The sequence below is a fragment of the Pseudophryne corroboree genome, chromosome 4, assembly GCF_028390025.1.
Source record: "Pseudophryne corroboree isolate aPseCor3 chromosome 4, aPseCor3.hap2, whole genome shotgun sequence".
In the NCBI taxonomy this organism is placed as follows: Eukaryota; Metazoa; Chordata; class Amphibia; order Anura; family Myobatrachidae; genus Pseudophryne; species Pseudophryne corroboree.
Window position 1 is genome coordinate 655,410,523 of NC_086447.1, and position 21,667 is coordinate 655,432,189.

General features: G+C 46.5%; 1 protein-coding gene across 2 annotated transcripts in view; it reads left to right on the top strand.

Moving 5' to 3' along the window:
* The window catches only part of AHCTF1 (AT-hook containing transcription factor 1), a 648,646-nt gene that overhangs the window by 590,498 nt on the left and 36,481 nt on the right, over nt 1–21,667 (top strand). For both annotated transcript variants that reach the window (XM_063917783.1, XM_063917782.1), the window contains exons 30-31: nt 2,254–2,356; nt 13,843–13,922. In XM_063917783.1, the coding sequence (XP_063773853.1) occupies nt 2,254–2,356; nt 13,843–13,922 (183 nt within the window). The remainder of the gene's footprint in view (nt 1–2,253; nt 2,357–13,842; nt 13,923–21,667) is intronic.

The window sequence follows — 21,667 nt, forward strand, 5'->3', positions numbered from 1 at the left end:
TCTTCTGGATCTACTGTTGAAAGATCCAAGGCCTCTTCCTCTTCGGGAGGATCTGCGGCAGCAGGGGCTGTTTGCTTATCAAGACTTACCGCGGCTACGTTTGGCGGCATGGAGGTTGAACACCAGATGTTAGCTTGGAAGGGCATTCCGATAAAGGTTACTCCTACCCTGATACAGGCGAGGAAAGGAGTAACGTCTACACATTACCATCGCATTTGGAAAAAGTATGCATCTTGGTGTGAATCCAAGAAGTTTCCTACGGTGGAGTTTCAACTGGGACGGTTTCTCCTCTTCCTGCAAGCAGGTGTGGATATGGGCCTGAGGTTGGGATCCGTGAAGGCCCAGATTTCGGTCTTATCCATCTTCTTCCAGAAACAGCTGGCTTCCCTCCCTGAGGTTCAGACTTTCTTGAAAGGGGTTCTGCATATCCAGCCTCCCTTTGTGCCGCCTACAGCACCCTGGAATCTTAACGTGTTGTTACAGTTCCTCCAATCGGATTGGTTCGAGCCTCTACAGGAGGTTGAGGTCAAGTTTCTCACGTGGAAGGCTGTCAGTTTGTTGGCCTTAGCTTCTGCTAGATGTGTGTCTGAGTTGGGGGCTTTGTTTTGTAAAAGCCCCTACTTGGTCTTCCATGAAGATAGAGCTGAGCTCCGGACACGTCAGTTCCTTTCGAAGGTTGTGTTGCCATTTCATATCAACCAACCTATTGTGGTGCCAGTTGCTACTGACTCCGCAATGTCTTTAAAGTCCTTGGATGTTGTAAGGGTTCTGGAAATCCTATGTGAAGAGGACTGCTCGTCACAGAAAATCGTACTCTCTGTTTGTCCTGTATTATCCCAAGACACTTGGATATCCTGCTTCTAAGCAGACAATCTCTCGCTGGATCAAGTTCACTATCCAGCATGCGTATTCTACGTCAGGATTGGCGGGTCCAAAATCTGTTAAGGCCCACTCTACTCGTAAGGTGGGTTCTTCCTGGGCGGCTGCTTTGCCGAGCAGCTATGTGGTCAGGGTCGAACACGTTTGCTAAGTTCTACAAGTTTGGTACTTTGGCCTCTGAGGACCTAAAGTTTGGTCAATCAGTTCTGCAGAAGCCTCCACGCTCTCCCTCCCGTTCTGGGAGCTTTGGTACATCCCCATGGTACTAATGTGGACCCCAGCATCCTCTAGGACGTTAGAGAAAATAGGATTTTAATTACCTACCGGTAAATACTTTTCTCATAGTCCGTAGAGGATGCAGGGCGCCCGCCCAGCGCTTCGTTATCCTGCAGTGGTTACTTGGTTCAGTACTGCTTTGTTCTTAGATAAGTGCTGCGTTATTACTTGGTTCAGTAATGTTGTTCAGCTGTTGCTGAGTTTTCAAGCTAGTTAGCTAGGTTTGCCTGGTTTGTGTGAGCTGGTGTGAATCTCGCCACTATCTGTGTAAAATCCTTCTCTCAAAGTTGTCCGTCTCCTCGGGCACAGTTTCTAGACTGAGTCTGGTAGGAGGGGCGTAGAGGGAGGAGCCAACCCACACTGTTAATCTCTTAAAGTGCCAGTGGCTCCTAGTGGACCCATCTATACCCCATGGTACTAATGTGGACCCCAGGATCCTCTACAGACTATGAGAAAAGGATTTACCTGTAGGTAATTAAAATCCTTTTTTTCCACCATCAGGGAGTGCGGAACCTGTAGTATCTGGACGACCTACTGCTCATGGCGAAATCGCAGGAAGTTCTACTCAGTCATCTCTGGTTGACTGTTACCTTCCTCCAGGCCCACAGTTGGCTGATAAATTGGAAAAAGTCCTCCTTGGTTCCATCTGAGACTATATGGTACACCTGGGGTGCTTTTGGACACTCACAGCCAAAGGCTGTATCTGTCCCCAGACAAAATTATAAAGCTGCTGTCAAGAATACGTCACTTTCTTCACCATTCACAAGTGTCTATACACTCAGCAATGCAGACTCTCGATCTGATGGTATTGTCCTCCGACATCGTTAGTTGTGATTGATTTTGTAAGTTACACTAGGTGGTTCAACCTTGGTTTAGGGCTACTTTCAAAGTTGTACTGAATACCACGGTTTGCAGATGTGAGGAGCTACATTCTTAATTAGTATAACTTTAAGTACCACCCCCTACAGTCCTCTCAAGCAACGCCATAGTCCAGTTATTTGTTTTTATTATCAGGATAAACTTGCATTGTATATAATTTGTTTTTAAAACATTGAATATTGTCTCAGGATGTCTTCATTTCTCTCACCCCCACATCAGACATTGAACAAGGAAATATTGAATGTCTTTCCTTACTTGAAAATGGATCCAGTGTACTGCATAAGTTAACTCCATTGCAAGAAATTGATTTACCAGTTGAGAGGTAACAGTGGATAACTTTTCTTTCAATTCATGACAGCCATGATCACTGCAGGTCCAAAAAATATTGCAATGATCTATATTTTGGCATTATTATGTGTGACTCAACCTGCAGAATAAGTATACAATTAGTTTGTGTGTGTATGTATATATATATATATATATATATATATATATGTGTGTGTATATGTGTGTGTGTGTGTGTGTGTGTATATATGTATATATATATATATATTCATCCAAAACCAACAAGGCTCACAGTTCAGACCAAATCAGCACACTGTAGTTGAATGACTGTGAAGAATTTAATACCATGATGGTAAGAAAAAATGGTATGCAAAAATAGGCACAATAGCACATGCGGACAGCAGCTTAATACTTAACATCCCAACAGCCGTTTCGTAAGCCTTCCTCAGGGGATACTGTAAGTGTCCAAGTGCAGGGGCATTATTCAGCAATCTGTAAACTGCATCTGTAAAGTGCTGAGTGCTAACACACGTACCTAACCTTAGATGCTTTTATAGGTGTGTTTGAGTCACAGGAAGTGACGCCCGTACGCTAACCACAGCTGTGTCAGCCGACCGCGCCACCATGTGGTTAGCGTACATGTCTCTTCTGGTGTGACGCTACTCTTGGAGCGCACCGAGTGACATCACCGGCGCCCACATGCGGTACAGCGGCGGGAAAGAGGGTGACTCAAACACACCTATAAAAGAGTCTATGGTTAGGTATGTGGGTTAGCACTCAGCACTTTACAGGATGCAGCTTACAGATGGCTGAATAATGCCCCTGCACTTGGACACTTATCCCCTGAGGAAGGCTTACGAAACGGCTGTTGGGATATTAAGTATTAAGCTGTTCGCATGTGCTATTGTGCCTATTTCTCTGACGTCCTAGTGGATGCTGGGAACTCCGTAAGGACCATGGGGAATAGCGGCTCCGCAGGAGACTGGGCACAATTAAAGAAAGCTTTAGGTCACCTGGTGTGCACTGGCTCCTCCCACTATGACCCTCCTCCAAGCCTCAGTTAGATTTTGTGCCCGGCCGAGGTTGGATGCACACTAGGGGCTCTCCTGAGCTTCTAGAAAGAAAGTATATATTTAGGTTTTTTATTTTACAGTGAGACCTGCTGGCAACAGGCTCACTGCAGCGAGGGACTAAGGGGAGAAGAAGCGAACCTACCTGCTTGCAGCTAGCTTGGGCTTCTTAGGCTACTGGACACCATTAGCTCCAGAGGGACCGACCGCATGGAACTGGCCTTGGTGTTCGGTCCCGGAGTCGCGCCGCGTCCCCCTTACAGAGCCAGAAGCAAGAAGAGGTCCGGAAAATCGGCGGCAGAAGACATCAGTCTTCACCAAGGTAGCGCACAGCACTGCAGCTGTGCGCCATTGCTCCTCATACACACTTCACACTCCGGTCACTGAGGGTGCAGGGCGCTAGGGGGGGGCGCCCTGAGCAGCAATAAAAAGACCTTGGCTGGCAAAAATACCACAATATATAGCCCCAGAGGCTATATATGTGATAATTACCCCTGCCAGAATCCAGAAAAAAGCGGGAGAATAGTCCGTGAAAAAGGGGCGGAGCTATCTCCTTCAGCACACTGACGCCATTTCTCCCTCACAGCTCCGCTGGAAGGAAGCTCCCTGGCTCTCCCCTGCAGTCTACACTACAGAAAAGGGTAAAAAAGAGAGGGGGGGCACTAAATTTAGGCGCAGTATATATAACAGCAGCTATAGGGGACATAATTCAGTTAGTCCCTGCATTATATAGCGCTCTGGTGTGTGCTGGCATACTCTCACTCTGTCTCCCCAAAGGGCTTTTGTGGGTCCTGTCCTCTGTTAGAGCATTCCCTGTGTGTGTGCGGTGTGTCGGTACGGCTGTGTCGACATGTTTGATGAGGATAATGAGGTGGAGGCGGAGCAGTTGCATATAGAAGGGATGTCACCCCCTGCGGGGCAGACACCTGAGTGGATGGACTTATGGAAGGAATTGCGTGCACGCGTCGACTCCTTACACAAAAAATTTGACGACATGCCAAATGCGGGACAGCCGGCTTCTCAGCTCGTGCCTGTCCAGGCGTCTCAAAGGCCATCGGGGGCTCTAAAACGCCCGCTACCTCAGATAGCAGACGCGGATGTCGACACGGATACTGACACCAGTGTCGATGACGATGAGTCTAGTCTAATGTCCACTAAGGCCATTTGTTGCATGATTGAAGCAATGAAAGAGGTGTTACACATTTCTGATATAAACCCAGGTACCACTAAAAAGGGTATTATGTTTGGGGAGAAAAAACTACCCGTAGTCTTTCCCCCATCAGAAGAATTAAATGAAGTGTGTGAAGAAGCGTGGGCTTTCCCTGATAAAAGATTGGTAATCTCTAAGAAGTTACTTATGGCGTTCCCTTTCCCGCCAGAGGATAGGTCACGTTGGGAAACACCACCTAGGGTGGATAAAGCGCTCACACGTTTGTCTAAAAAGGTGGCACTACCGTCTCCGGATACGGCCGCCCTCAAGGAGCCTGCTGATAGAAAGCAGGAGGCTATCCTGAAGTCTGTATATACACACTCAGGCATTATACTTAGACCTGCTATTGCGTCAGCGTGGATGTGCAGTGCTGCCGCTGCGTGGTCAGATTCCCTGTCAGAAAATATTGACACCCTAGACAGGGACACTATTCTGCTAACCATAGAGCATATTAAAGACTCAGTCTTATACATGAGAGATGCACAGAGGGAGATCTGCCGGCTGGCATCTAAAATAAGTGCACTGTCCATTTCTGCTAGGAGAGGCTTATGGACTCGCCAGTGGACAGGGGATGCAGATTCAAAAAGGCACATGGAAGTTTTGCCTTATAAGGGTGAGGAGTTATTCGGGGATGGTCTCTCGGACCTAGTTTCCACAGCAACTGCTGGGAAGTCAGCATTTTTACCCCATGTTCCCTCACAGCCTAAAAAGGCGCCGTTTTATCAAGTACAGTCCTTTCGGACTCAGAAAAACAGGCGTGGAAAAGGCGGGTCCTTTCTGTCAGAGGTAGGGGAAAAAGGCTGCAACAAACAGCAGGTTCCCAGGAGCAAAAGTCCTCCCCCGCTTCTTCCAAGTCCGCCGCATGACGGTGGGGCTCCACAGACGGAGCCAGGTACGGTGGGGGGCCGCCTCAAAAATTTCAGCGATCAGTGGGCTCGCTCACAGGTGGATCCCTGGATCCTGCAAATAGTATCTCAAGGGTACAAACTGGAATTCGAGGCGTCTCCACCCCACCGGTTCCTAAAATCTGCCTTACCGACAACTCCCTCAGGCAGGGAGGCTGTGCTAGAGGCAATTCACAAGCTGTATTCCCAGCAGGTGATAGTCAAGGGTGCCCCTACTTCAACAAGGACGGGGTTACTATTCCACACTGTTTGTGGTACCGAAACCGGACGGTTCGGTGAGACCCATTTTAAATTTGAAATCCTTGAACACATACATAAAAAAATTCAAGTTCAAGATGGAATCGCTCAGGGCGGTTATTGCAAGCCTGGACGAGGGGGATTACATGGTATCCCTGAACATCAAGGATGCTTACCTGCATGTCCCCATTTACTATCCTCACCAGGAGTACCTCAGATTTGTGGTACAGGATTGCCATTACCAATTCCAGACGCTGCCGTTCGGACTCTCCACGGCACCGAGGGTGTTTACCAAAGTAATGGCGGAAATGATGATACTCCTTCGAAGAAAGGGAGTTTTAATTATCCCGTACTTGGACGATCTCCTAATAAAGGCGAGGTCCAAGGAGCAGTTGTTGGTGGGAGTAGCACTATCTCAGGAGGTGCTACACCAGCACGGTTGGATTCTGAATATTCCAAAATCACAGCTGGTTCCGACGACACGTCTACTGTTCCTGGGTATGATCCTGGACACAGTCCAGAAAAAAGTGTTTCTCCCGGAGGAGAAAGCCAAGGAGCTGTCATCTCTAGTCAGAGACCTCCTGAAACCGAAACAGGTATCGGTGCATCACTGCACGCGGGTCCTGGGAAAGATGGTGGCTTCTTACGAAGCAATTCCTTTCGGCAGGTTCCATGCCAGAATCTTTCAGTGGGACCTGTTGGACCAGTGGTCCGGATCGCATCTTCAGATGCATCGCCTGATAACCCTGTCTCCAAGAACCAGGGTGTCTCTGCTGTGGTGGCTGCAGAGGGCCCATCTTCTAGAGGGCCGCAGATTCGGCATACAGGACTGGGTCCTGGTGACCACGGATGCCAGCCTTCGGGGCTGGGGGGCAGTCACAGAGGGAAGAAACTTCCAAGGACTATGGTCGAGTCAGGAGACTTCCCTACACATAAATATTCTGGAACTAAGGGCCATTTACAACGCCCTAAGTCAGGCAAGGCCTCTGCTTCAAAACCAGCCGGTACTGATCCAGTCAGACAACATCACGGCAGTCGCCCATGTAAATCGACAGGGCGGCACGAGAAGCAGGATGGCAATGGCAGAAGCCACAAGGATTCTCCGATGGGCGGAAAATCACGTACTAGCACTGTCAGCAGTGTTCATTCCGGGAGTGGACAACTGGGAAGCAGACTTTCTCAGCAGGCACGACCTCCACCCGGGAGAGTGGGGACTTCATCCAGAAGTCTTCACGCTGATTGTAAATCGATGGGAACGTCCACAAGTGGACATGATGGCGTCCCGCCTAAACAAAAAACTAGAGAGATATTGCGCCAGGTCAAGGGACCCTCAGGCGATAGCTGTGGACGCTCTGGTGACACCGTGGGTGTACCAGTCAGTTTGTGTTCCCTCCTCTGCCTCTCATACCAAAGGTACTGAGAATAATAAGAAAACGAGGAGTAAGAACAATACTCGTGGTTCCGGACTGGCCAAGGCGAGCGTGGTACCCGGAACTTCAAGAGATGATCTCAGAGGACCCATGGCCTCTGCCGCTCAGACAGGACCTGCTGCAGCAGGGGCCCTGTCTGTTCCAAGACTTACCGCGGCTGCGTTTGACGGCATGGCGGTTGAACGCCGGATCCTGAAGGAAAAGGGCATTCCGGAGGAAGTCATTCCTACGCTGATTAAAGCCAGGAAAGATGTAACTGCAAAGCATTATCACCGCATATGGCGGAAATATGTTGCTTGGTGTGAGGCCGAAAAGGCCCCAACAGAGGAATTTCAACTAGGTCGATTTCTGCATTTCCTACAAACAGGAGTGACTATGGGCCTGAAATTAGGCTCCATTAAGGTACAGATCTCGGCTCTGTCGATTTTCTTCCAGAAAGAACTGGCTTCATTGCCTGAAGTTCAGACGTTTGTGAAGGGAGTGCTGCATATTCAGCCCCCGTTTGTGCCTCCAGTGGCACCTTGGGATCTCAACGTGGTGTTGAGTTTCTTAAAGTCACATTGGTTTGAGCCACTTAAGACCGTGGATCTAAAATATCTCACGTGGAAAGTGGTCATGTTATTGGCCTTGGCTTCGGCCAGGCGTGTGTCAGAATTGGCGGCTTTGTCATGTAAAAGCCCTTATCTGATTTTCCATATGGATAGGGCAGAATTGAGGACTCGTCCCCAGTTTCTTCCTAAGGTGGTATCAGCTTTTCACTTGAACCAACCTATCGTGGTGCCTGCGGCTACTAGGGACTTGGAGGACTCCAAGTTACTGGACGTAGTCAGGGCCTTGAAAATTTATGTTTCCAGGACGGCTGGAGTCAGGAAAACTGACTCGCTATTTATCCTGTATGCACCCAACAAGCTGGGTGCTCCTGCTTCTAAGCAGACTATTGCTCGCTGGATTTGTAGCACAATTCAGCAGGCGCATTCTGCGGCTGGACTGCCGCATCCTAAATCAGTAAAAGCCCATTCCACAAGGAAGGTGGGCTCATCTTGGGCGGCTGCCCGAGGGGTCTCGGCTTTACAACTTTGCCGAGCTGCTACTTGGTCAGGGGCAAACACGTTTGCAAAATTCTACAAATTTGATACCCTGGCTGAGGAGGACCTGGAGTTCTCTCATTCGGTGCTGCAGAGTAATCCGCACTCTCCCGCCCGTTTGGGAGCTTTGGTATAATCCCCATGGTCCTTACGGAGTTCCCAGCATCCACTAGGACGTCAGAGAAAATAAGATTTTACTCACCGGTAAATCTATTTCTCGTAGTCCGTAGTGGATGCTGGGCGCCCGTCCCAAGTGCGGATTGTCTGCAATACTTGTACATAGTTACTGTTAACTAAAGGGTTATTGTTGAGCCATCTGTTGAGAGGCTCAGCTGTTTTCATACTGTTAAACTGGGTATTGTATCACGAGTTGTACAGTGTGATTGGTGTGGCTGGTAAGAGTCTTACCCGGGATTCAAAATCCTTCCTTATTATGTCAGCTCGTCCGGGCACAGTGTCCTAACTGAGGCTTGGAGGAGGGTCATAGTGGGAGGAGCCAGTGCACACCAGGTGACCTAAAGCTTTCTTTAATTGTGCCCAGTCTCCTGCGGAGCCGCTATTCCCCATGGTCCTTACGGAGTCCCCAGCATCCACTACGGACTACGAGAAATAGATTTACCGGTGAGTAAAATCTTATTTTTTGCATACCATTTTTTCTTATCATGGTAAATTCTTAACTATCATTTAACTACAGTGTGCTGATTTGGTCTGAACCGTGAGCCTTGTTGGGTTTTTTTGGTTTTGGATGAATTTATATAAATTTTCATTTAATCAAGCACCTGCGTCAATACTTGTGGAGGTGTATTGTGCGGTTCTTTCTGGGACTCTGTATGTGTATGTATGTATATATATATATATATATATATATATATATGTGTATATATATATATGTGTGTGTGTATATGTGTATATATATATATATAATGTAAAAATTTTATTTGTAGCGGACAACCTAACCTGATCAACATATGTAATCCCAACCAGCTGCTCTAGTGGGTCAGCAATCCATCAATACCTTTGCACAACTTCGATAGGCACCATCTATTCCCATTTTTTTTTTTTTTTTGTGATATCTAGGCATAGAATCACAGAAACAGACAGACCACAAAGTAGAAATTGCAAATGAGAAAGAGAGGGCCCAACCCGCTTAGCTAGAAAACCAAGAGGAGTAATACTACTACAACCGGAAACCCAGTTTGACAGATTGGGGAGGCCAAGTTCAACCATAGCCTTAGACCTAATACAAAATCTTGATATCTACAGTAGCTGGTTTGTCATCCCATATAAAGGACAAAATACTCTCAATGCTTGAAAAAACGCTTTGGAATATAGACTGGAGAATGTTGCAAAATATATAAATATTTGGGTTGAACTGACATTTTAAAGAGATTAATACATCCCATAATGGTAAGAGGCAGGTTTTTTCATGTATGAACCCTTGATTTATAATTGGAGGTCTATAGTTTCAAATACATAAGCTGCAGCTTGTGGTGTAATCCAAACTCCTAAGTACTTGAACATTAAAGTCCTTTGTAATGGACTGGATGATTGATTAGAGACCGAGGGGCAAGCAGATATAGGAATTATACTAGATTTAGCCTAATTATAGTAAACCAGAATACTCCCAAAAGGTGTTAACTTGGCTTAGTACTGTATTAAGGAGGCATTAGCATCCTCCAAAAAGAGGAGCATATCATCTTTATATAAGGCTGTAACATCCTCAACCGAACAGCCCTAAAATCACGAATAGCAAGGGCAGCACACAAAATATTAGCCAGGGGCTCAGCATGATCGCAAACAGGGCTGGAGAGAGCGATCAACCCTAATGAGTCCCCCTAGCAAGAGTAAATGGGGCAGCAGTATAAGCATTAACTGATACACTGGCTGTTGGGGAAGAGTACAGTAACAGAATCCAACTGATAAACCGGGACCCAAATTTATGCTGGATTTCCCAAAGGTAACACCATTTCTAAGAGTCGAAGGCTTTGGCCGTGTCGAGAGACACCACCAGGTCCTGCCTGATGAGTTCACTCCACTGCAAATGATAAAACAATCTGCAGAGATTTTAAACTGTAGACTTTCCCAGAATAAAACTAGTTTGATTCAGGTGAATAATGGAAGTAACTAGTTACCAAATTTAAGTACATTGCAATCAACTAAGCCGAAACCTTAACATCGGTAGATAAAAGGGAAATGTGGACTATATGATTCAGGCTGAGTGGTATCTTTCCTGGCTTAACCAATACTATAATACTCTCAGACATTGCAGGAGTAATGAAGCTCCATTCAAACAGAGAGTTAAAAACATCTAGTAAATATGGAGTACAAAAATCCTTGAACTTTTTATAAACCTTTATCTGAATCCCATCACAACCAGGAGCTTTAGATGCAGATGAGGAGACAGCAGCGTCTACTAATTCCAATGTAAATGGAGCTTTTAGGAAATCCATTTCTTCCTATGTAAGACGTGGCACTGCGACCTGCACCAAATAATCCTGGAGTTGTGAATTAGTATAGGAAACTCTAGAAGTATATAAAGAGGCATAATATTGGAAAAATACATCAGCAGTGTCAGAACTAGAGTACCATGAGATTTGTGATTAATCTGAATAGGCCTACTCCCAATATCGTCTTTAGCCAAATAGATGCAGTATGTCCCACCTATATCTGAGAATATTGCACGTGCTTGGAAAATCTACGTTGAGATGGATCTGGTATGCAATACCAGCAGACCAGATGCCTGCTGTCAGTATACCGACGGCAGCATCACATCTGGAAGAATACCGGCAAAGAGTTCCACGCGGACTCGCTACGCTTCTGGACCGGTGGCTAGCTTAGTTCGCCACAGGTTCTATTTCCACTCTGTTGGTGGTGTGGACCCACTAACTGAGTGGTAATCACGGATGGATGTCTGTATTCCTATCGTCTGTAACTTGGCGGCTGCCGGGTTTCGGGCATCTGTATCCTGAACGCTGGGATCTCAACAGCCGGCATTTTGACTGCATATCGGTTAGATTCATCAAAGAGGTAGTCAGACCACTCCTTCTGAGCCTTTAAACACAGAATACAGTCGGGGAGATCTTTAGTCAAAACATGACTAATTTCCAACGGACAACATAAATGTTCAAGCCGCACTTCCTTCCTACCTTCCTTCCTATTAAACGCCTTAATCTCAAACTCGTTTATTAAAAGAGCACCTACAGTTTAAAAACTTGAAATACCTCGAACACAATACTAGGATTTAGACTAAAGGAATTGTCCACCCTAATACCCTCCCAGGCAGCAATTATGTCAGTCTGTGCCCATTAAATTCAGCCAGTAAGTATTACATTTCCAGAAAGAGGCTCCTTGTACAAAGAATTATCCAAAGTCAAAAACACAGGGGAATGATCGGAAATATCACTAGGCAAATAATTCACCTCAGAAACCCCAGAGGAAAGGCTATTAAAAATCTATGCAAGAGGAAGTGTAATAATTAAAATATGAGTATTTGGCATCAGAAGGATGGCGAATCCTTCAAATATCAAGCAACCCAACCTCTGAGACCAATTTAGCAGATGAAGTAGGAGAGGGAGAGACTGAGACAAAAGATTCCCTCCAATAATCCAAAACAGAGTCCATAACCTTTATGAAATCTCCCACACAAATAACAGGAGTACCCGGTGATTGGGCAATAAAAGAAGCAGCCTGGCGAAGAATATCATTCTATGAGGGAGCAGTATACACGGCCAAAATATGAAGCAGCGTTTTATTAGCACAAGAAAACATACCTACCAACATGACTGTTCAAGGCAAAAATTTAAGGGATTTTCTATTTAGAACTGAAACACCCGTCCCCCTAGCATTAGGAGAAAGAACGTTTTATTATAATATTCAGGCCACGAATGTTCCAGCTGAACAGATGGAGCACCTCACCCATCCCATATACGTATCCGATGAGGAGAGAGGTAGAGGATAGAAAACGTAATAAAAGAAATGAAAGGAGAATAGTATCAGAATCATTTTAACTTGCATGAACCCACCCACAGAGCCGCAATATAAGCACAGATCAGTACAATATCATAAAACAGTACATTATAGCATTATGGTAGGCAATTTAAGCAATAAACACCAATATGTACAGTACAAATATCAGCTGACAGTTAAAAAAAAAAAAAAAAAAAAAAACCTGTCCCAACCCCCACCCACCCTGTATAGCCATCTAAACTATGGTATACCTGGATCCCTATCCAAGAAAACTAAAAACGTAAATTTAAATGCTGGGTTCACATGATATCGTCCAGTGTGTATGCACTATGTTGCTGACAGTGGTCATCTGCGACATCGCCCACTCCCCCCTGGCCGCTGCTCACTGCGGGTGGCATTGGTAAGTGTGTATGCACTTGTCCATGCCTGCCCCGTTGCCAGGTCCCGTCGTGCATAATATCGCTGGGTACACACGTTGTGTAGTATGTACCCAGCTTTATACTCAAACAGGAGTTTAGGGCAAAAATACTATTCTAAAGCTATTCCTCACCTATAGCCCAAGCAATATGTAAAGCTATAGGTAAATGACAGATGCACTGGCTGTTAGTAGTAACCATAAAGAAAACAAAATATGAGGATAGGTCTTTCAATGAGGGTCCTGAGGTTGTATCTTCAGTTTGGGGGATGGGGGGGGCGGGGACGGGGGAGAGCTATCATGAACCACCCGTAAACGAGACCGAAACATAGAATGCTGATTTGACGGTCACAGAGCTTCTTTTTAACCTTCGAAAATTGAGAGCGAGTTTTTTGCTCTTTCAGCGCAAAAGCTGAGTAGACGGACAGTGATTATCATTTTTAAGCAGACTATTGAGTCAAGCCAGACGAAGTATTATGTTCCGATCCCGGAGCCACCAGGGAAATGGATTTTAAACAGATGGGTAAGCACGAGCTACAGCAGGCTACTGCTACCTCCGTACCCGGCCAAGCCACACACCCAAAAATATTGTAAGTTTAGGCATCTTCAAGAAATAGAGCTGGATATATTTTTTTGATAAAATATTGCGTAACCAGTTTGTTTCATTTTAGAGATTTTACACACCTTGGAATTGGGTAATACAGCACCCTTTCCTGTGTTTTAAACTTCCATCCCCCTCCCCATGCAACTAGGCAGTACAGTAGGTGTTTGTTTAGGACTGTTGCCGTTTTGGATTTCATTGTGCAGCCATTTCTAGGTTTCTTGATGCAACTCTTGAACCTCCACTCATAAAAATCACATTTCTAGACCATAAAGACTGACTCACTTTCACTGGTTTTCTGTTATAAGCTATAAAACGTTGAGAGCTAATAAGGTGTACAGCATTTTGTTGTTTTGGTCCCATTTTAAATGTTTAATAGAATAGATGTATTTAGTATGGAGCCTACAGTACAACTGGATAATACCATCAGGTTCCGGACAGTTGCTTGAAATACATAAGGTCAATCCCATATGGTTGACAGACAAAAGGTCGACACTGGAAAAGGTCGAACTAGTTCATATGATAGGCATAATAATGGCCGACACACCCTAATTGCTTTTGGGTAATGTAAATAATCCATTTATTTTCGGTTTCTTTCTTGCAGTGTGTTAGAACCAACAGAAGGCAATGAACAGCCTGTTGTATTTGAACCAGAATCCGTTTCATCTGCCAAGGACTCTGCATGTAAGTAACTGAATGTTCTAAAATTGAGTGCCTTTTTTGAGGCTTTTGTACAATTCAAAAACCTCATGAGAATGGCATAACGGAGTACACTGTGTTGCACAGGGAAACAACGAGGTGTAGAGTTGAATCTTGATCCAGAGGCACAAACAGGCTAAACCACAGGTTCTCAAACTCGGTCCTCAGGACCCCACACAGTGCATGTTTTGCAGGTCTTCTCACAGAATCACAAGTGAAATAATTAGCTCCACCTGTGGACCTTTTAAAATGTGTCAGTGAGTAAGTAATACACCTGTGCACCTGCTGGGTTACAGGTCGGATTACACAAAAATCCATTTAATAAGGCTCCATAGTACCCGGTGGTGAGGACCAACATAAGTGGATAAGGTGCTTGACCTGTAGCCCCTCCCCCAACTCCGGGCGCCATCTACTGCTGGTGTTCCTGCCCTGGAGCTGCTTCTCTCCCTCACTCCCTGACAGCCGCTGCTGGTCTCTGGGACTGCAGGGCAATGTCTCCTCTGTAAATCCGCCTGCTTGCTCAGTGCTGTGCATTTATAGTCACTTAAGTATTCTACGTCATTTTAGACAGTGTTAGATAAGAACAAGTGTACTTCTAGATGAATACTTAGTACAAGTATTCTGATATATACATCCAATATCTGACTGTGCTTTGTTTTATTTATATATATATATATATATTTTTTTTTTTTTTTTCCTCTAACGTCCTAGTGGATGCTGGGGACTCCGTAAGGACCATGGGGAAATAGACGGGCTCCGTGGGAGACGGGGCACTTTAAGAAATAATTAGGAATACTGGTGTGCACTGTCTCCTCCCTCTATGTCCCTACTCCAGACCTCAGTTTGAATCTGTGCCCGGACGAGCTGGGTGCACCTTAGTGAGCTCTCCTGAGCTTGCTAAATAGAAAGTATTTTGTTAGGATTTTTTTATTTTCAGAGGGATCTGCTGGCAACAGACTCTGCTACGTGGGACTGAGGGGAGAGAAGCAGCCCTACTCACTGTGGATAGGTCATGCTTCTTAGGCTACTGGACACCTTTAGCTCCAGAGGGATTGAACACAGGAACGCACCCTTGGTTGTCCGATCCCAGAGCTGCGCCGCCGTCCCCCTCGCAGAGCCAGAAGCCGGCGTGACAAGCAAGAAGACTTCAAAAGCGGCGGCAGAAGACTCCAGTCTTCATATGAGGTAGCGCACAGCACTGCAGCTGTGCGCCATTGCTCCCACATTAAACCCACACACTCTGGTCACTGTAGGGCGCAGGGGGGGTGCCCTGGGCAGCAATTAGAGACGTCTTGGCAAAGTGGGCATATATACAGTTGGGCATTGTATATATGCATGAGCCCCCGCCATTATTTTACACAAAATCGCGGGACAGAAGCCCGCCGCTGAGGGTGCGGGGCTTCTTCCTCAGCACTCACCAGCGCCATTTTCTCTCCACAGCTCCGCTGAGAGGAAGCTCCCCAGGCTCTCCCCTGCAGATTCACGGTAGAAAGAGGGTAAAAAGAGAGGGGGGGCACATAAATTTAGCGCAAAATCAGTGTATACAGCAGCTACTGGGTAGATACTAAGTTACTGTGTAATTCCTGAGTCATATAGCGCTGGGGTGTGTGCTGGCATACTCTCTCTCTGTCTCTCCAAAGGGCCTTGTGGGGGTTCTGTCCTCAAATAGAGCATCCCCTGTGTGTGTGGTGTGTCGGTACGCTTGTGTCGGCATGTTTGACGAGGAAGGCTATGTGGAAGCAGAGCAGGTACAGATGAATGTGGTATCGGCGCCGACGCCCGATTGGATGGATATGTGGAAGGTTTTAATTGATAATGTTAATTCCTTGCATAAAAGGTTGGATAAAGCTGAAGCCTTGGGACAGTCAGGGTCTCAACCCATGCCTGATCCTACAGCGCAGAGGCCGTCAGGGTCTCAGAAGCGCACACTATCCCAAATTGTTGACACAGATATCGACACAGATTCTGACTCCAGTGTCGATGGCGATGATGCAAAGTTGCAGCCTAAAATGGCTAAAGCCATCCGCTACATGATTAAAGCAATGAAGGATGTATTGCACATCTCAGAGGAAAACCCAGTCCCTGACAAGAGGGTTTATATGTTTGGGGAAAAAAGGCATGAGGTGACCTTTCCCCCTTCACATGAGTTAAATGAGTTATGCGAAAAAGCTTGGGAATCTCCAGATAGAAAAATGCAGATTTCCAAACGGATGTATCCCTTCCCGCCAACGGACAGGTTACGCTGAGAATCCTCCCCTAGGGTAGACAAAGCTTTGACACGCTTATCTAAGAAGGTAGCCCTGCCGTCACAGGATACGGCCACCCTGAAAGATCCTGCGGATAGAAAGCAGGAAGGTATCCTGAAGTCCATTTATACACATTCAGGTACCCTGCTAAGGCCGGCAATTGCGTCGGCCTGGATATGTAGTGCTGTAGCAGCATGGACAGATACTTTATCTGAGGAACTTGATACCTTGGACAAGGATACTATATTACTGACCCTGGGGCATATAAAAGACGCTGTCCTGTATATGAGAGATGCCCAGAGAGACCTTACCCTACTGGGCTCTAGCATAAATGCAATGTCGATTTCTGCCAGAAGGGTCCTGTGGACTCTGCAATGGACAGGTGATGCCGACTCAAAAAGGCACATGGAGGTTTTACCTTAAAAGGGTTAGGAATTCTTTGGGGACGGTCTCAGACCTAGTTTCCACAGCTACGGCTGGGAAGTCAAATTTTTTGCCATATATTCCCTCACAACCTAAGAAAGCACCGTATTACCAAATGCAGTCCTTTCGATCACAAAGAGGCAAGAAAGTCCGAGGTGCGTTCTTTCTTGCCAGAGGCAGGGGTAGAGGAAAGAAGCTGCAAAATACCGCTAGTTCCCAGGAACAAAAGTCCTCCCCGGCTTCCACTAAATCCACCGCATGACGCTGGGGCTCCACAGGTGGAGCCAGGATCGGTGGGGGCGCGTCTCCGAAATTTCAGCCACCAGTGGGTTCGCTCACGGGTGGATCCCTGGGCTATACAGATTGTATCTCAGGGGTACAAGCTGGAATTCGAAGTGATGCCCCCTCACCGTTACCTCAAATCGGCCCTGCCAGCTTCCCCCTTAGAGAGGGAAATAGTGTTAGCGGCAATTCACAAATTATATCTCCAGTTGGTGGTGGTAAAGGTTCCCCTCCTTCAACAGGGAAGGGGTTACTATTCCGCAATGTTTGTGGTACCGAAACCGGACGGTTCGGTCAGACCCATATTGAATTTAATATCCCTGAACATTTACCTGAAAAGGTTCAAGTTCAAGATGGAATCGCTCAGAGTGGTCATTGCAAGCCTGGAAGAGGGGGATTTTATGGTGTCTCTGGACATCAAGGATGCTTACCTGCATGTCCCCATTTATCCACCTCATCAGGAGTACCTCAGATTTGTGGTACAGGACTGTCATTACCAATTCCAGACGTTGCCGTATGGTCTGTCCACGGCACCGAGAATATTTACCAAGGTAATGGCAGAAATTATTATGGTGCTTCTGCGAAAGCAAGGAGTCACAATTATCCCATACTTGGATGATCTCCTCATAAAGGCGAGGTCCAGAGAGCAGTTGCTGATCAGCGTAGCACACTCTCGGGAAGTGTTGCAACAGCACGGCTGGATTCTGAATATTCCAAAGTCGCAGCTGATTCCTACGACGCGTCTGCCCTTCCTGGGCATGATTCTGGACACAGACCAGAAGAAGGTTTTTCTCCCGGCGGAGAAGGCTCAGGAGCTCGTGACTCTGGTCAGGGACCTCTTAAAACCAAAACAGGTGTCGGTGCATCACTGCACGCGAGTCCTGGGAAAGATGGTGGCGTCATACGAGGCCATTCCCTTCAGCAGGTTCCATGCGAGGACCTTTCAGTGGGATCTGTTGGACAAGTGGTCCGGATCGCATTTTCAGATGCAACGGCTGATCACCCTATCCCCCAGGGCCAGGGTGTCTCTTCTGTGGTGGCTGCAGAGTGCTCACCTTCTCGAGGGTCGCAGGTTCGGCATTCAGGACTGGGTCCTGGTGACCACGGATGCAAGCCTCCGAGGGTGGGGGGAGGCAGTCACACAGGGAAGAAATTTCCAGGGTCTGTGGTCAAGTCAGGAGACTTGTCTGCACATCAATATCCTGGAACTAAGGGCCATATACAACGCCCTAAGTCAAGCGGAGCCTCTGCTTCGCAACCAACCGGTGCTGATTCAGTCAGACAACATCACAGCAGTGGCTCATGTAAACCGCCAAGGCGGCACAAGGAGCAGGGTGGCGATGGCGGAAGCCACCAGAATTCTTCGCTGGGCGCAGAATCACGTAAAAGCACTGTCAAACAGTGTTCATTCCGGGAGTGGACAACTGGGAAGCAGACTTCCTCAGCAGGCACGACCTCCACCCGGGAGAGTGGGGACTTCATCAAGAAGTCTTCACACAGATTACAAGTCGTTGGGAACTGCCACAAGTGGACATGATGGCATCCCGTCTCAACAAAAAGCTACAAAGGTATTGCGCCAGGTCAAGAGACCCTCAGGCGATAGCTGTGGACGCACTAGTGACACCGTGGGTGTTCCAGTCGGTTTATGTGTTTCCTCCTCTTCCTCTCATACCCAAGGTGCTGAGAATCGTAAGAAAGAGGAGTGAGAACAATACTCATTGTTCCGGATTGGCCAAGAAGGACTTGGTATCTGGAACTGCAAGAAATGCTCACAGAGGACCCATGGCCTCTGCCTCTCAGACAGGATCTGTTGCAACAGGGGCCCTGTCTGTTCCAAGACTTACCGCGGCTGCGATTGACGGCATGGCAGTTGAACGCCGGATCCTAGCAGAAAAAGGCGTTCTGGATGAGGATATTCCTACGCTAATAAAGGCTAGGAAGGACGTGACGGCTAAACATTTGCACCGTATATGGCGAAAATATGTTGCTTGGTGTGAGTCCAGGAATGCCCCTACTGAGGAATTCCAGCTGGGCCGTTTCCTTCACTTCCTACAGTCGGGAGTGACTATGGGCTTAAAATTGGGGTCCATTAAGGTCCAGATTTCAGCCCTATCCATTTTCTTTCAAAAGGAACTGGCTTCTCTTCCTGAAGTTCAGACGTTTGTAAAGGGAGTGCTGCATATTCATCACCCTTTTGTGCCACCAGTGGCACCTTGGGATCTTAACGTGGTGTTGAGTTTCCTGAAATCGCACTGGTTTGAGCCACTTAAAACCGTGGAGTTAAAATATCTCACGTGGAAGGTGGTCATGCTATTGGCCTTAGCTTCGGCTAGGCGTGTGTCAGAATTGGCGGCTTTGTCACATAAAAGCCCCTATCTGGTTTTCCATATGGACAGGGCAGAATTACGGACTCGTCCGCAATGTCTGCCAAAAGTGGTGTCCTCTTTTCATTTGAACCAACCTATTGTGGTGCCTGCGGCTACTCGTGACTTGGAGGATTCCAAGTTATTAGATGTAGTCAGGGCCTTGAAGGTTTATGTAGCCAGAACGGCTGGAGTCAGGAAAACTGAGTCACTATTTATCCTGTATGCACCCAACAAGCTGGGTGCTCCTGCTTCAAAGCAAACTATTGCTCGCTGGATCTGTAACACGATTCAGCAGGCTCATTCTGCGGCTGGATTGCCGCTACCAAAATCAGTAAAAGCCCATTCCACAAGGAAGGTGGGCTCTTCTTGGGTGGCTGCCCGAGGGGTCTCGGCATTACAGCTTTGCCGAGCAGCTACTTGGTCGGGTTCAAACACCTTTGCAAAGTTCTACAAGTTTGATACCCTGACTGAGGAGGACCTTGAGTTTGCTCATTCGGTGCTGCAGAGTCATCCGCACTCTCCCGCCCGTTTGGGAGCTTTGGTATAATCCCCATGGTCCTTACGGAGTCCCCAGCATCCACTAGGACGTTAGAGAAAATAAGATTTTACTCACCGGTAAATCTATTTCTCGTAGTCCGTAGTGGATGCTGGGCGCCCGTCCCAAGTGCGGACTTCTTCTGCAATACTTATATATAGTTATTGCTTAAATAAGGGTTATGTTATGGTTGCATCAGGTTTATCTGATGCTCTGTTGTTCATACTGTTAACTGGGTAAGGTTATCACGAGTTATACGGTGTGATTGGTGTGGCTGGTATGAGTCTTGCCCTGGATTCCAAAATCCTTTCCTTGTACTGTCATCTCTTCCGGGCACAGTTTCCTTAACCGAGGTCTGGAGGAGGGACATAGAGGGAGGAGCCAGTGCACACCAGTATTCCTAATTCTTTCTTAAAGTGCCCTGTCTCCTGCGGAGCCCATCTATTTCCCCATGGTCCTTACGGAGTCCCCAGCATCCACTACGGACTACGAGAAATAGATTTACCGGTAAGTAAAATCTTATTTATTTATTTTTATTTTATTTTTTGTTTAATTTTTTTTTTTTACTAGTTCAGTGCAGTCTTATTGTTTGTCTGAAATAATTTCTGCATTGACACTGACTGGGTGTGGATGCATCTGCTGTGTGGATTTCACTTTCAGTGTATCCCATCTACTGTTATCACTGTATTCTGTACCCTGGGGGGGTTAGGTGCGTCAGGGTCTCGTATATAGTGCTACACAATATATTTGTTTAGTGGGTTTTACTGTGTATTTTAGTCACCTCATACCGCTTTAATTCTGTTTGAGTCCTGTATTTACTGTCGCATAAATCAGGGGGTTATTTGCAGGTATTATATTTGTCTGGCTATATTGTACTGTTACGCTCTGCGGCTGCATTCTTTATAATGTCTGCAACAAAGGGCCAGCAATCCGCGGACGCTCCTGCATCATGCAGTGCTTGCACCAAGGATTTGCCTAAAGGGCAAGTTTTTACTACTGGTCTATGTACTGGGTGTAGTACATCTCCTAGTTGGCCCGCTGTTTCGGTAGCCAATCAGCAACCACCTGATGCCAGATGGAAAAAGAGTTCATGCTCAGAAAACGGTTGGTTTTAAGCAGTTTAAAAGAGGTGTATAGCTTGTTTAAAGAAAAGTTTCCGCAGCAACGTCTAGGGTTTTCATAGTTTGCAGAACTTCTCCCCAAACACTGCACCTTAGCTGGAGGAAGTGGTACACATTCAGTGTGTGTCTGCACCATCCACCATTATGCCAAACTCATGATATTAGGTGCAGAGATTTCTGATTTGACATCAAAGGAAGAGATCCCATTGAAATTGTATAAGGATTGTTTGGCGATGATACTATGCAATCCTCCTCAGCCAGCATGCTACCTTCATGAGTGTAATGAAGATGCCAACCGCCTCAAACATTTTAAGGAACAGTTGATATGGGTGACAGCATGATGGATAATATTTCTTACAAACAATGGGTCTCTGTTGACCGTTCTAATCTTGAGACAATTATGCATTCATCTGATGACTTTCTGGATGCTTTTTGTGGCAAGTTACAAATACTGCTGCGCCATTCCTTCATTGACAGACAACAGTCGTCTTTTCAACCTTAAATTAAGTATGCAACCAGGGGAGTTTTTGGTAATCTGCGACTTTGCAGAGAACTATTCGTTTGTACTGCAAGACGAAGTGCAAGGTTTCCACTGGAATAACGCACGAGCAACTCTTCATCCTTGTGTAGCATACTTCATAGATGAGGCAGGGAGTCTAAAGCATGTCAGCTTTGTTATTATATCAGACTGCCTTCACCATGATACTGTTGCAGTTCATTTATTCTGATCGTTGCAAAGATCATTTATTTCTCAGAT